Here is a 12,220-nt window from a genome sequence, read left to right on the forward strand (position 1 = left end):
GTATTTATAGTTTTTACTAGGGCTGGGCAACGTTAACGCGCTAATGTTGCATTAATTATTGAAGTCATTATCGCAGACAATTTTGTTCCTCCCCTTAACGCTGCGTTTTTTTTTTTTTTTTTGGCTGTTGCTCGTTGCTTTTTTATGACTGTTGCTCGTTGCCTTTTATTTTGAAAGCGTCAGTCGGGGGTGAGCTTATGCTGCTGCTTCCTGCTGATAGCTGAGTTCACACAGAAAACGACACGAGGATCGAGAAAAGTACAGGCTATGCAATGCACAATAAAACAAAATGCAGAAAGACGCCGAACTTTTGAATGGACATTTTCGGTACAAAGTTCTACAGGATCAGGCCCGGATCTTTTACGCATCGTTCGTCATCGGTAAAAAAAAAAAATCTTGAATAATCTCGAATAGCCGAACGTGTCCCCGCGGTGAACACAGCTTTTTGGTGGTTTTCATGTCAACCTATAGTCCGTAAATGATACGGATTTTTCCGAGTTTCAGAGTCATACGGACGTACAAATAAAGTCGGATATTCAGGGTTTGGTCTGTAATAAACCATGAACCATTGAAGCAATGCTTCGATCCAGTAGCTTGTTGGTTCTTTGATTCACTGCTCTTCAGAAACGGCAAGCCGCTTCTTAACCCCTCGCAAAGCCATTAAAATATCGTCAGTCACTTTGTGTGGATTAAAGTCACTAACTGGGACTCTTGTCTTGTTGCTGTCAAGAAACGAGAATTGTCCTCCATTCCGTTCACACAGCTCGAAAAGCTGCGCGGCTGAGACAGAGTCCGGTTGGAATTAATAACTTCAAAATGAATCGCCGCTTTAAATAAAATGACACCTCTTTCCAAATGTAATACAGACAAGAAACTACAATCGACTAAAACTTTTTTTTTCTCCCAAAATGAAACGTGCTGTATTTTCTTTTCAAATTACATCCTGAAGTGAAGCACAGCAGCTCTAAGCTCAGCTCAGATATATGGAAACACATTCATGCCAATAATGTCTGAAAGGAAATGCTTTTGACAAAAACTACAGATTTTGTTTATTCCTATTTATGTCCAGAGATCAAGGATTCACCATGTAGTTTAAGGATCCAGTGACCAAATTCATATTTATTTACTTTAAGACTCAATAAAATGTTCAATTTCAGTTCAGTTTAATTGGCTTATAAAGTGCCAAATCACAACAAAATCTAAATATACTAAAACAAATACATCACAATTGTACACATATCAAATTGTGGTATGTGTACAATTGTGATGTATTTGTTTTAGTACATTTAGTCATGGACATGAATATTGTTATTTTGACATGAAACAGGATAACAAATGACCTGCCAGTGGTTTTATATTTGATTTCATTAGTGTGTTTCAGTTGAAATTTACATTTTCAAATTTATGCAATGTTCATTTACATTTTCAAATAAAACTGTGCTTTTAAGCGGCTTTTGAATTCATTTTTGGGTTTCACATATACCATCCGATTAATCATGATTAATCACAGAAAGTCATTGAGTTAATGCGATTAAGATTTTTTATGTTTGCCCACCCCTAGTTTTTACATTATTTATTTATTAATACCAGTCAACTTTTATTTGTGTATATGTGAGAGGTCTGTGAATGATGAGAGCTGTTTTAAATTGCATTGTATTTTTTTTTCAGTACAATGACAATAAGAATATTATGTTCTAACATTCATAATAAATTGATAACAGAATGTCACAGAAACTTTGGTTGACCACATCTTGAAACTACAATGTCTCAGATCAGTTTCCAACTTCCCTTGAGACAACCTGTCACTCACAGCCAATTCTACAAGCCAGAGAATATCACATGGTCTAGCAACATGCCTGGAATTGTCAGTACCAACCTGAAGACTGTTTCATTACCTCCGCCAATGAAGCTGGAAGAAGCTATGTAATCGCCCCTGTTTGTTTGTTTGTTTGTTTGTTTGTTTATGCACAGCCTGGAGCACAGAATTTTTCATATGTTTAAAAGATACAGTCTTATATATTATCAAAGCAGTTCACATCTAAAACCTCTAGATCTGCCTTTCTCAAAGAGTGGTCTATAGACCACCGGTGGTCCATGAGTGAGCCCTGGTGGTCTGTGAGTATCCTGGTAAATTGTCACATTTTAGATTAGTATCATATTCTAACTGAAAAAAAAAAAGTTTCTGAAACAATTTAAAAGTGATTACAAGTTCTAAAAGATAATAATTACCTCTGGGATCCACAGACTCAGACAACACCTTTGACATGAACAAACTTCCCAAACACATAAAAATCAACTTTCAATCAATGAAACAGATGGCCACGCACCTCTGGGCCATGATCTTTAGTGCATCAGGGAGGTAACACTGCGTGTTCTCCATCTGGAAAGGGTCTGCGTCACAGATCTTGTCATCAGTTCGTCCATAGTTGGCAGTCTCCACCATGACCACGTCACTTCCTGGGCAGCGCAACTCAATGGGGTAACCCTCACATGCCAGCTCCCTGCGGAGCAGCCCAAACGGCATGGCAGCACGGGACATGGCTACATGTGATGAGAAGGAGACCACAGAGAATGCTGAGTGAACGACAATAGGAAAAAGGAAGAATAAAGTAACAACATATTAAGATCATGATTCCAGTTGACAAATAGACAGAGAGCCTTTTTGACCTCTGCATCTGTTTGTTAGCTTATTGAAGTCTGGCTCTGTTGTAGTATTAACTTTTATATTTTAGCTACACAGGCATGAATTTTAAAAGAATTTTTAATGAAAGGCATCATACAGCTGATGCAAACTTTGCAGGCTCTGCACTTTGGGATATATCCATGTCTGATAGTTCATATTACCAATCAATCACAATCACAAATATTTTTGTGATCAATATAAACTTTAGATCATCTCTATAGGCCTCTTGGTTGTGGAGCTATAGCAGAAAATATGTTTTACGCACAATGTTTTTGTTTTTGTCCAGTCCTCTCCAAAAGTTAATCATCTTGAGATATCTACCCAAGAAATATTCCCACAAAGTGTAGTGAAAATCTATATTGCTGTTTTCTTTTACTTATTTTGTTCACAGACAGACACACAATACCCTGCTTGTATGGGTATGAATGTCATAGTAATTTTGGGCTGTTATTGATGTCGTTGAAATGTTGTTTTGCCAGGGTAAAATGAATGCCCAGCATACAGCATGAATGATTCTAAAATCATGAACTGTTGCACAATTGTTTGAATTTATTTTGGATCTTCTGCAATCCAACCAGGATCAAAATTATATACAGGCTCAAATATACATACTCTCTCACTAATATTTGGTTAAATGTCCCTCGGGAAGCTCTACCACACACTTTTGGTAGCCATCAACAAGCTTCTGGCATAATTGTGGACGTTTGACCACCCTTCTTGACAAAATTATTAGCGTTCATTTAAAGTGATCAGTTTCTTGGTGTGGACCCAGCTTTTAAGTGGAGTCAACAAATTTTCAGTTGCGTTGAGGTGGAGGCTTTGGGAAGGCCATTTCAGAAGCTTAATATCAGCCTGCTTTATCCAACCCACAACCAGTTTTGATGTGTGTTTGGGACCATTGTGTTATGTGCCGACGCGGGTTGAGGAGCGGACCTGCGTCTGACTGAACCCAGCGCTAAATAACCAGAAAGCGGTTCCAAAAATAAAACAATTTTATTTTTCCCCTCTTGTGCAATAATTGTGTACAACATAAAATATGGTTTGTCTGGCGGAGTGAAGGACGGCGCGCTCTCCAGCGCCCAAAGGGATCGAAGCCCGGTGCCTCTGGACTCACATTCACCGCCAAACACCCCCCAGGTGGACATGACAAACTGACCCCGTGAAGGATAGAAGAGGCGAGGCAAGTCAACAGCTACAACTAATATCCCTCAAAGGCACACACTATCAGCAACACACCCAGGTCTGAACTCAAGCCTTATGTAAATGAGCAGCTTCTCACAACAGGTGGAGGATCATCAGTCCGCATGCCACGGCCGTGAGAAGCGAGCTGCACAATTCTCATCAATGCTCAAATACACTGCGCAACAAAATACCAAACCACCATCAACACTCACTCAGACAATCAAATCTGATGTGTGCTGACAGCATGTGTCCCCCACCCATCCTCCCCCACAGGCACGACGTGTCAAACCCAGGCGCGGTCCCCAGCGTCTCACAAACGAACGTCACAAAGTCGAGTTTCCGGCAATTCTGCTTGAACCACTCATGGCTTAAATGCAGAACGCCATCTAATTATCTGCTTCAGCTGAAAGTCCTTAAGTCTGCACGTGAGCATCATCCACAGGTGCTGAGAGTCATTAGGCCTGCACGTGGACATCCTCCACAAGTGCAGCCAATAATATTGATGAGGGTGAAGGATTCTTCTGCCAGCACCGTCTCCACAGACAAAAACCAGTTTGCATACCACCTGGAGAGCAAAGAAAAGAAAACAACACAAAAACATCCAGCCAAACCCCCAACACACAACAGTACCCCCCCCATCAACGGGAAGCCTCCCGGCGACCGAACAGACCAGGCCCGAGAACAGCACCTCCCTCCGGGGTCCATGACAGCAAGCAGACGGCGTAATGCAGGACAGGAGGACAGGGCACCGCGGCTGGAAGGCCGGCTGGCATCAACAAAACCCCAAAAAAGTCCCATATACAACCCAACATACAAGAAAAACACAAAACCCACCCAAAACCTCCCCAGGGGACCGTCCCATCCAACCCCAGGAAGAAAAGAAAAACTCCCAAATGCAAAAACCCAACATAGCCCCGACAACACAATACAAACACAAATTCACAAAGAAAAATAACAAACAACCCCCCCCCCCCCCCCCCCCAGAACGATATGCAGAGCCCAACCCCCTCCCCAGAAGACCTTTACCCGCCAGTTCCAGGAGAGACCACCAAAACCGGAATCCTACAGAGGTCCCCAGGTTTACATGGAGGAGCAGCGCCCCCCAGAGTACCGTACCATCAACCCCAGGAGGTCCCCTCCCCACAACCCAGGAGCCCCAGACCCGGCCACACTTGGTCAGTCGGCCCCACAATCAATTCCCCCCCAGAGGACCGTCCCATCGACCCTGGAGGTGGAACCTGGAAGGAAGCATAAAAACACAACAATCCAACCCCCGGCGGACTTCATGAAAACACCCCGGGGGCAAATAAAACAACTGGAAAACCCTGTTACCTCCCCCAGCACCCCGAAAGAGCCCAGATCACTCCCAGAGCCAGTTGTTAGCTCTATTTTGGCGAACGGCACAAAATCACTAAGCCGGGGAAGGAAACAGGAAAAACTAACCCGGTCCCAACCCCGAAGCGCAGTGGAAAACCGGAAATACGTCCGGTGCCCCTACCCGACCATACCACCAGCCTATCGGGAGGGGCGGAACTACCGAAATGGCGAACGGCAACAGATCGGCCCACCCCTCCGAATGAGGTATGTTCCCGCTGCACTACACCCCGGTAACACCAATGACGAACGGTCAAAGGCCCACCGAGGCTGGAGTGGAACCGGGCCCTAACCAAAACCCAAAAAAAACGCCCCTGACAACTCCCCCCTAGGTGCAAAGGTCTTCTGAGAAACACTCAGTGTGACCAACCTGCACCACCCCACAACCCACAAGACAAACAGTCTTAGGGCAAGTGAGGTTGGGGTTAGGGAAGCAGGGAAATAAAAAACAACAAAACAAAACAACCCAATCCCAAACAGAAAATACCTAAGTTCAACTAATAAACTGCCATCCCCTCATTACCCCATCCCCGTAGAGACGGTGCCTGCTCCCAGACTACCAATAACCAGCAAAAATCTATTTAAGCATAAAAATTCAAAAAGAAAAAATAATATAGCACCTTCAACTGCACCACAGACTAAAACAGTTAAATGTGGTCTATTAAACATTAGGTCTCTCTCTTCTAAGTCCCTGTTGGTAAATGATATAATAATTGATCAACATATTGATTTATTCTGCCTTACAGAAACCTGGTTACAGCAGGATGAATATGTTAGTTTAAATGAGTCAACACCCCCGAGTCACACTAACTGTCAGAATGCTCGTAGCACGGGCCGGGGCGGAGGATTAGCAGCAATCTTCCATTCCAGCTTATTAATTAATCAAAAACCCAGACAGAGCTTTAATTAATTCATTTGAAAGCTTGACTCTTAGTCTTGTCCATCCAAATTGGAAGTCCCAAAAACCAGTTTTATTTGTTATTATCTATCGTCCACCTGGTCGTTACTGTGAGTTTCTCTGTGAATTTTCAGACCTTTTGTCTGACTTAGTGCTTAGCTCAGATAAGATAATTATAGTGGGCGATTTTAACATCCACACAGATGCTGAGAATGACAGCCTCAACACTGCATTTAATCTATTATTAGACTCTATTGGCTTTGCTCAAAAAGTAAATGAGTCCACCCACCACTTTAATCATATCTTAGATCTTGTTCTGACTTATGGTATGGAAATAGAAGCCTTAACAGTATTCCCTGAAAACTCCCTTCTGTCTGATCATTTCTTAATAACATTACATTTACTCTGATGGACTACCCAGCAGTGGGGAATAAGTTTCATTACACTAGAAGTCTTTCAGAAAGCGCTGTAACTAGGTTTAAGGATATGATTCCTTCTTTATGTTCTCTAATGCCATATACCAACACAGTGCAGAGTAGCTACCTAAACTCTGTAAGTGAGATAGAGTATCTCGTCAATAGTTTTACATCCTCATTGAAGACAACTTTGGATGCTGTAGCTCCTCTAAAAAAGAGAGCTTTAAATCAGAAGTGCCTGATTCCGTGGTATAACTCACAAACTCGTAGCTTAAAGCAGATAACCCGTAAGTTGGAGAGGAAATGGCGTCTCACTAATTTAGAAGATCTTCACTTAGCCTGGAAAAAGAGTCTGTTGCTCTATAAAAAAAGCCCTCCGTAAAGCTAGGACATCTTTCTACTCATCACTAATTGAAGAAAATAAGAACAACCCCAGGTTTCTTTTCAGCACTGTAGCCAGGCTGACAAAGAGTCAGAGCTCTATTGAGCTGAGTATTCCATTAACTTTAACTAGTAATGACTTCATGACTTTCTTTGCCAACAAAATTTTAACTATTAGAGAAAAAATTACTCATAACCATCCCAAAGACGTATCGTTATCTTTGGCTGCTTTCAGTGATGCCGGTATTTGGTTAGACTCTTTCTCTCCGATTGTTCTGTCTGAGTTATTTTCATTAGTTACTTCATCCAAACCATCAACATGTTTATTAGACCCCATTCCTACCAGGCTGCTCAAGGAAGCCCTACCATTATTTAATGCTTCGATCTTAAATATGATCAATCTATCTTTGTTAGTTGGCTATGTACCACAGGCTTTTAAGGTGGCAGTAATTAAACCACTACTTAAAAAGCCATCACTTGACCCAGCTATCTTAGCTAATTATAGGCCAATCTCCAACCTTCCTTTTCTCTCAAAAATTCTTGAAAGGGTAGTTGTAAAACAGCTAACTGATCATCTGCAGAGGAATGGTCTATTTGAAGAGTTTCAGTCAGGTTTTAGAATTCATCATAGTACAAAAACAGCATTAGTGAAGGTTACAAATGATCTTCTTATGGCCTCGGACAGTGGACTCATCTCTGTGCTTGTTCTGTTAGACCTCAGTGCTGCTTTTGATACTGTTGACCATAAAATTTCATTACAGAGATTAGAGCATGCCATAGGTATTAAAGGCACTGCGCTGCGGTGGTTTGAATCATATTTGTCTAATAGATTACAATTTGTTCATGTAAATGGGGAATCTTCTTCACAGACTAAAGTTAATTATGGAGTTCCACAAGGTTCTGTGCTAGGACCAATTTTATTCACTTTATACATGCTTCCCTTAGGCAGTATTATTAGACGGTATTGCTAAAATTTTCATTGTTACGCAGATGATACCCAGCTTTATCTATCCATGAAGCCAGAGGACACACACCAATTAGCTAAACTGCAGGATTGTCTTACAGACATAAAGACATGGATGACCTCTAATTTCCTGCTTTTAAACTCAGATAAAACTGAAGTTATTGTACTTGGCCCCACAAATCTTAGAAACATGGTGTCTAACCAGATCCTTACTCTGGATGGCATTATCCTGACCTCTAGTAATACTGTGAGAAATCTTGGAGTCATTTTTGATCAGGATATGTCATTCAAAGCGCATATTAAACAAATATGTAGGACTGCTTTTTTGCATTTACGCAATATCTCTAAAATCAGAAAGGTCTTGTCTCAGAGTGATGCTGAAAAACTAATTCATGCATTTATTTCCTCTAGGCTGGACTATTGTAATTCATTATTATCAGGTTGTCCTAAAAGTTCCCTAAAAAGCCTTCAGTTAATTCAAAATGCTGCAGCTAGAGTACTGACGGGGACTAGAAGGAGAGAGCATATCTCACCCATATTGGCCTCTCTTCATTGGCTTCCTGTTAATTCTAGAATAGAATTTAAAATTCTTCTTCTTACTTATAAGGTTTTGAATAATCAGGTCCCATCTTATCTTAGGGACCTCGTAGTACCATATCACCCCAATAGAGTGCTTCGCTCTCAGACTGCAGGCTTACTTGTAGTTCCTAGGGTTTGTAAGAGTAGAATGGGAGGCAGAGCCTTCAGCTTTCAGGCTCCTCTCCTGTGGAACCAGCTCCCAATTCAGATCAGGGAGACAGACACCCTCTCTACTTTTAAGATTAGGCTTAAAACTTTCCTTTTTGCTAAAGCTTATAGTTAGGGCTGGATCAGGTGACCCTGAACCATCCCTTAGTTATGCTGCTATAGATGTAGACTGCTGGGGGGTTCCCATGATGCACTGTTTCTTTCTCTTTTTGCTCTGTATGCACCACTCTGCATTTAATCATTAGTAATCGATCTCTGCTCCCCTCCACAGCATGTCTTTTTCCTGGTTCTCTCCCTCAGCCCCAACCAGTCCCAGCAGAAGACTGCCCCTCCCTGAGCCTGGTTCTGCTGGAGGTTTCTTCCTGTTAAAGGGAGTTTTTCCTTCCCACTGTAGCCAAGTGCTTGCTAACAGGGGGTCGTTTTGACCGTTGGGGTTTTACATAATTATTGTATGGCCTTGCCTTACAATATAAAGCGCCTTGGGGCAACTGTTTGTTGTGATTTGGCGCTATATAAAAAAATTGATTGATTGATTGATTGAATAAAAACCAACTATTGGCTGAGTCCAGCCGAGCTCCGAACCGCCAGTCGTTCACTCCACCAGAACCGCCTCTAAACACCCAAACAATTTATAACTCCTTACAAAAAAACAAAAACAGCCCAAATAACTAATTATGTTTCTTTTTTCTTTTTTTTTTTTTTTGTGTGTCCATTATTGTGCCTGTCCAAGAACACCTGGAGATATCCTTAAGGATCCTAACAATGGAGAGTCATTACTCCACAACGTAGTGACCCAAGCTAAGGCGTCACCTCGGAGCAAATTTGTCACATATGAGACACGGCTACCATCAGAAGAATAGGAAGCCGAATCTCTGGGTGACGGAGTTATCTGCACCGGTATCGATAGTGCGGCAGCCGGAGGAGCAGAAAGCAGAACGGTGTGCGCTGCAAGCTCCGTAATGCAGGCATCTATTTGTTTAATTAGGTTTGCGAGATACTGTAATTGCTCCCATATTTTCTCCAAGTATTCTTGAACTCTTTCGGCAAATGGAACCGCTTCTGCCGCTGGGTCCATTTTAGAATGGCCGGGAACTACTGTTATGTGCTGACGCGGGTTGAGGAGCGGACCTGCGTCTGACTGAACCCAGCGCTAAATAACCAGAAAGCGGTTCCAAAAACCAAACAATTTTATTTTTCTCCTCTTGTGCAATAATTGTGTACAACATAAAATATGGTTTGTCTGGTGGAGTGAAGGACGGCACGCTCTCCAGTGCCCAAAGGGACCAAAGCCCGGCGCTTCTGGACTCAAGTTCACCGCCAAACACCCCCCAGGTGGACACGACAAACTGACTCTGTGAAGGATAGAAGAGGTGAGGTAAGTCAACAGCTACAACTAATATCCCTCAAAGGCACACACTATCAGCAACACATTCAGGTCTGAATTTAAGCTTTATGTAAATGAGCAGCTTCTCACAACAGGTGGAGGATCATCAGTCCGCACGCCACAGCCGTGAGAAGCGAGCTGCACAATTCTCATCAATGTTCAAATATACTGCGTAACAAAATACCAAATTACTATTAACACTTATTCAGACAATCAATCACCTCTGATGTGTGCTGACAGCATGTGTCCCCCACCCGTCCTCCCCCACAGGCACGACGTGTCAAACCCAGGCGCGGTCCCCAGCGTCTCACAAACAAACGTCACAAGGTCGAGTTCCCGGCAATTCTGCTTAAACCACTCATGGCTTAAATGCAGAACGCCATCTAATTATCTGCTTCAGCTGAAAGTCCTTAAGTCTGCACGTGAGCATCATCCACAGGTGCTGCGAGTCATTAGGCCTGCACGTGGACATCCTCCACAAGTGCAGCCAATAATGTTGATGAGGGTGAAGGATTCTTCTGCCAGCACCGTCTCCACAGACAAAAACCAGTTTGCATACCACCTGGAGAGCAAAGAAAAGAAAACAACACAAAAACATCCAGCCAAACCCCCCAACACACAACACATTGTCCTTTTGGAGCACCCAGTTGCCGCAAGGTTTCAATCATCTAGCTGTTTTTTAAGGTAATGTTGAAGAATTTGGAGGTAGTTCTCCTTTTTCTTTATTTCATCCACTTTATGTAATGCATCAGTACCACTGGCAGCAAAACATGTCCAGAGAATGATGCTACCACCATCATGCTCGACAGTTGGAGGGTGTTCTCAGGTTTAAAAGCCTCACCTTTACACCTCCAAATATACCTCCTGTCACTGTGGCCAAAAAACTCAGTCTTTGTCTCGTGTGACCATCAAAACAGAAGGCAGTTTTCTTGCCCAAGTGGGCAGCTACAAATTCCAGTCTACCTTGTAGGTATAAATTTTGGAACAGGGGCTTCTTTCTAAATTGGCAGTCTCTTGGGCCATGGTGAACTCACTTCACTGTCGACAGTGTTCCGGGAGTTTCCAGTACATGGCAGGCCTAAGCCTTGGTGGCTCCTGAACATCCTAAGATCCTAGTGAAATTCATGGTGAAGCTGCTAATGGTGGAGCAGACGCAACTGTGTCTGGAGGGCTCACAGGACCTGCTGGAATGTGCAAACAGTGACCCCGACTTCTTGAACATTGCCATCACTGGTGATGAGACATGGGTTTGTGGGTATGACCTAGAAACCAAATTTCAGTCATCACAATGAAAAGATCCAACCTGACCGAGGCCAAAGAAAGCACAGCAAGTGCACAGATGGGTCAAAGTCATGTTGACCATTTTCTTTGACTCCCATGGGGTGGTACATCATGAGTACACAACAAAGGCCAAAATATTAATAAAGAATACGAGGTCTCTTAGATAAGAAACTGACACTTTTATTTTTTTTTAACTATATGGATTTGAATGACGTGCGATTACACCAATCATGCTTGAACCCTCGTGCGCATGCGTGAGTTTTTTCACGCGTGTCGGTGACGTCATTTCCCTGTGGGCAGGCCTTGAGTGAGATGTGGTCCCGCCCTCTCGGCTGAATTCCTTTGTTTCACACGCTGCGCGAGACGGCGCACGTTGCTTTATCAAAATTTTTTCTGGACCTGTGAGGAATATCCGAGTGGACACTATTCGAGAAATTAAGCTGGTTTCGGTGAAAAGTTTAACGGCTGATGAGAGATTATGGGGTGTTTCTGTCGCTGTAAGGACTTCCCATGGAGCGGGATGTCGCGCAGCGCTTCCAGGCGCCGTCGTCGGCCTGTTTTGACCTGAAAACATCCTAATTTAAGACTTAATTCACCCAGGACGTCTTGAGAGAACAGAGAAGATTCAGAAGAGGCCGGCATGAGGACTTTATGCGGACATTCCACTGTTTAAGGACATTTTTAAATGAAAGACGTGCGCGCAAATTCGCCGAGTTGTTTCCATGACGACTCGATGAATCTGTGTGCGCCGCGACAGGAAAAACACCTCCGTGTTGAAAACCATTTGTAAAATTCAGGCAGCTTTTGATGGCTTTCAACAAGTGAGTAACTGAGAAATTGTTTAACAGCTTGGGCATGTTCCAACTTGCCCGTTAAGGTTTCCAACACGGAGGTGTTTTTCCTGTCACGA

At 42.9% G+C, this 12,220-nt stretch overlaps 1 protein-coding gene across 1 annotated transcript in view; it reads right to left on the reverse strand.

Moving 5' to 3' along the window:
• LOC117526798 (adhesion G protein-coupled receptor L1-like) overlaps window positions 1–12,220 on the reverse strand; it is a 144,950-nt gene that overhangs the window by 83,484 nt on the left and 49,246 nt on the right. Inside the window, exon 4 of the mRNA XM_034188870.1 lies at window positions 2,328–2,541. Within this exon, the coding sequence (XP_034044761.1) occupies window positions 2,328–2,541 (214 nt within the window). The remainder of the gene's footprint in view (window positions 1–2,327; window positions 2,542–12,220) is intronic.

Source organism: Thalassophryne amazonica, chromosome 15, assembly GCF_902500255.1.
Source record: "Thalassophryne amazonica chromosome 15, fThaAma1.1, whole genome shotgun sequence".
NCBI classification, from domain to species: Eukaryota; Metazoa; Chordata; class Actinopteri; order Batrachoidiformes; family Batrachoididae; genus Thalassophryne; species Thalassophryne amazonica.